This window comes from Microtus ochrogaster, chromosome 19 (assembly GCF_000317375.1).
Source record: "Microtus ochrogaster isolate Prairie Vole_2 chromosome 19, MicOch1.0, whole genome shotgun sequence".
NCBI classification, from domain to species: domain Eukaryota; kingdom Metazoa; phylum Chordata; class Mammalia; order Rodentia; family Cricetidae; genus Microtus; species Microtus ochrogaster.
In genome coordinates this window covers 2,018,859-2,021,222 of record NC_022021.1, presented here as the reverse complement: position 1 = coordinate 2,021,222, position 2,364 = coordinate 2,018,859, and the positions used below count along the sequence as shown (strand labels likewise).

The 2,364-nt window shown below is 57.9% G+C and overlaps 1 protein-coding gene across 1 annotated transcript in view; it reads left to right on the top strand.

Annotated features, from left to right (window-relative positions):
• The first annotated feature begins 1,309 nt into the window (after nt 1-1,309).
• Foxd1 (forkhead box D1) overlaps nt 1,310-2,364 on the top strand; it is a 2,368-nt gene continuing 1,313 nt past the window's right edge. The window contains exon 1 of the mRNA XM_026783820.1: nt 1,310-2,346. Coding sequence (XP_026639621.1) covers nt 1,642-2,346 — 705 coding nt within the window. The 5' untranslated portion in view covers nt 1,310-1,641. The remainder of the gene's footprint in view (nt 2,347-2,364) is intronic.

Sequence of the window (2,364 nt, the reverse complement as noted above, 5' to 3'; positions counted from 1 at the left end):
TTTAATCAGAAAGTTAAACTCCTAAGACCGAGTTCCCTCAGGAAACGCACCCTTCCAAAAGGCTGGGCTACGAGGATGAATTCGGGTTACACAATTATTCGGATTTTCCATCAGTCCAAACAATTAATTTAGTTGGCGATAAACACAGCTATCCTAAAACAAAATCATATTTGAATTATTCCCACTAATTTGCCACCTGGAAGAAAAATGAGCCGCGTGGAGTTGAATCCCATATTTATAAAAAAATTCGTTTATTTTCTCAAAGAGTGTAAGAAATATTTAATGTATTTTCCAAAAACTATACACAGTTTATCTCGAAGTACGTCCTTGCTTTGTCTTTTTCGAGCATGAATCCTGCCTGAGCAGCATTGTGTGTATGTTATAATAATTCCAGTGTTTGCAGAGTACTGTGAAATGCTCACTAAACGAACACACCTTCTATTGAAAACATAGCTCTCCTTTTTCTAACATGGCAACAGTTTTTTTTTCTTTTGAGTTGCTCCTAGGTGCAATTTCTGTGTGTGTGTTCGAGTTTTCACTAAAAATTTCTATTTCTTTTCCTCATTCAACCAACCATTCCTTGCTCTATTCCCATGGAATTCGTAAGATCCTCTCATTAGAGTGGCTTAGTTTAGCTGTCAAATCTCTAGGGCATTCAATTGCAGATAAATGGCTAAAACGCCAGCCTAACCGCATTTTTATTAACAGATGGCGGAAAACAAACGTCTTTGGAGAAGAACCGAAGGAAAAGGGTTAAAGGGTCAATAAACAATTATTACCGTGCTTAAAATGGGGGGATTTCTCATCAGATTCCACAGGCAGAGGCTGGCCCAATCCAGGGGAGCTGGGACTCCCCTGCTCAGTATTCCAGGGACCACCTCAAACACAGAGTAGTTGTCCCCCAGCGGGACGGCTCCCACAGGCCACCGAGTGGTCCAATCGCCCAACCGAAGCGTCCCCGGAGCGCTTCTGACGTTGGGGTTGAGGGTTAAATCTGGAGAAGCAGGCCAGGGGCTCGAACTCAGCCTTCAGATCCGGATCGCCGCGGGCTAGGGTGTGATACAGGATATCCGAAGCCTTGGCAAGAAAAAGAGGGGTCCAGTGTCCAACTCTTGCTGCCGCCCCTCCTGCGGGTGAACTTTCTCTCCCAGTACGCTGATTTCCCTCGCCTTTCTCTCCCTTCCCTGTGCGCTCTGACGTGCACACCATGTGACAGGCCCCCTTCTGCTATAAGCCCAGACAAGGTCCGCCCTCTTCTGGACTCAGCCCTGGCCTCGGCGAGCTCTGTTCCTAGATTTCGCACACGCCCCGCGCCCTCCTGGGCGCCCGACACCGACTGGCCGGCCGGGGTCCCGCCACCCCCTCCTCAGCTGACCCGGCCGGAGGGACGGCAGAGGAGAAGGTCAAGTTAGGCGCTCACTGCCCCGTGCACCCGGAGTTGGGGAGCGCAGACGCCGCGCGCAGCCCGAATCGCAGAGTCGAGGCGCAGGGCTCTGCAGCGGTTCCAGCACCTCCTGCAGCCGCGGGTCCCAGCGTGGCGTCCCCGCTCCCCACCCGCCGCCCCGGGGCCGGCCTGGGGAGCCGAGGGAGCCGGGAGCCCGGCGCCCCTATGCGCCGCCGCGTCGCCGCGCAGCCCCAGCTATGACCCTGAGCACGGAGATGTCCGATGCCTCCGGCCTCGCCGAGGAGACAGACATCGACGTGGTGGGGGAGGGCGAAGACGAAGACGAGGAGGAGGACGATGACGACGAGGGCGGCGGCGGGCCCCGGTTGCCCGGCTCGGCCCAGCGGCGGCGGCGCTCTTATGCCGGGGAGGACGAGCTCGAGGACTTGGAGGAGGAGGACGACGACGATGACCTGCTGCTGGCCTCGCGGCCTGCCGCGTCCCCCGCGCCTCCGGGCCCTGTGCCCGCGTCGGGGACCGGCACGGGAAGCTGCAGCGGTGCGGGAGCGGGAGGCAGCTCCGGAACCGGCGCGGGCGCGGGCGCGGGCGGCGGTGCCAAGAACCCACTGGTGAAGCCCCCCTACTCGTACATCGCGCTCATCACCATGGCCATCCTGCAGAGTCCGAAGAAGCGCCTGACGCTCAGCGAGATCTGCGAGTTCATCAGCGGCCGGTTCCCGTACTACCGGGAGAAGTTCCCCGCCTGGCAGAACAGCATCCGCCACAACCTGTCACTCAACGATTGCTTCGTCAAGATCCCGCGCGAACCGGGCAACCCGGGCAAGGGCAACTACTGGACGCTCGACCCGGAGTCTGCAGACATGTTCGACAACGGCAGCTTCCTGCGGCGCCGCAAGCGCTTCAAGCGCCAGCCGCTGCTGCCCCCGCACGCGGCGGCCGAGGCGCTGCTGCTGCGCGGC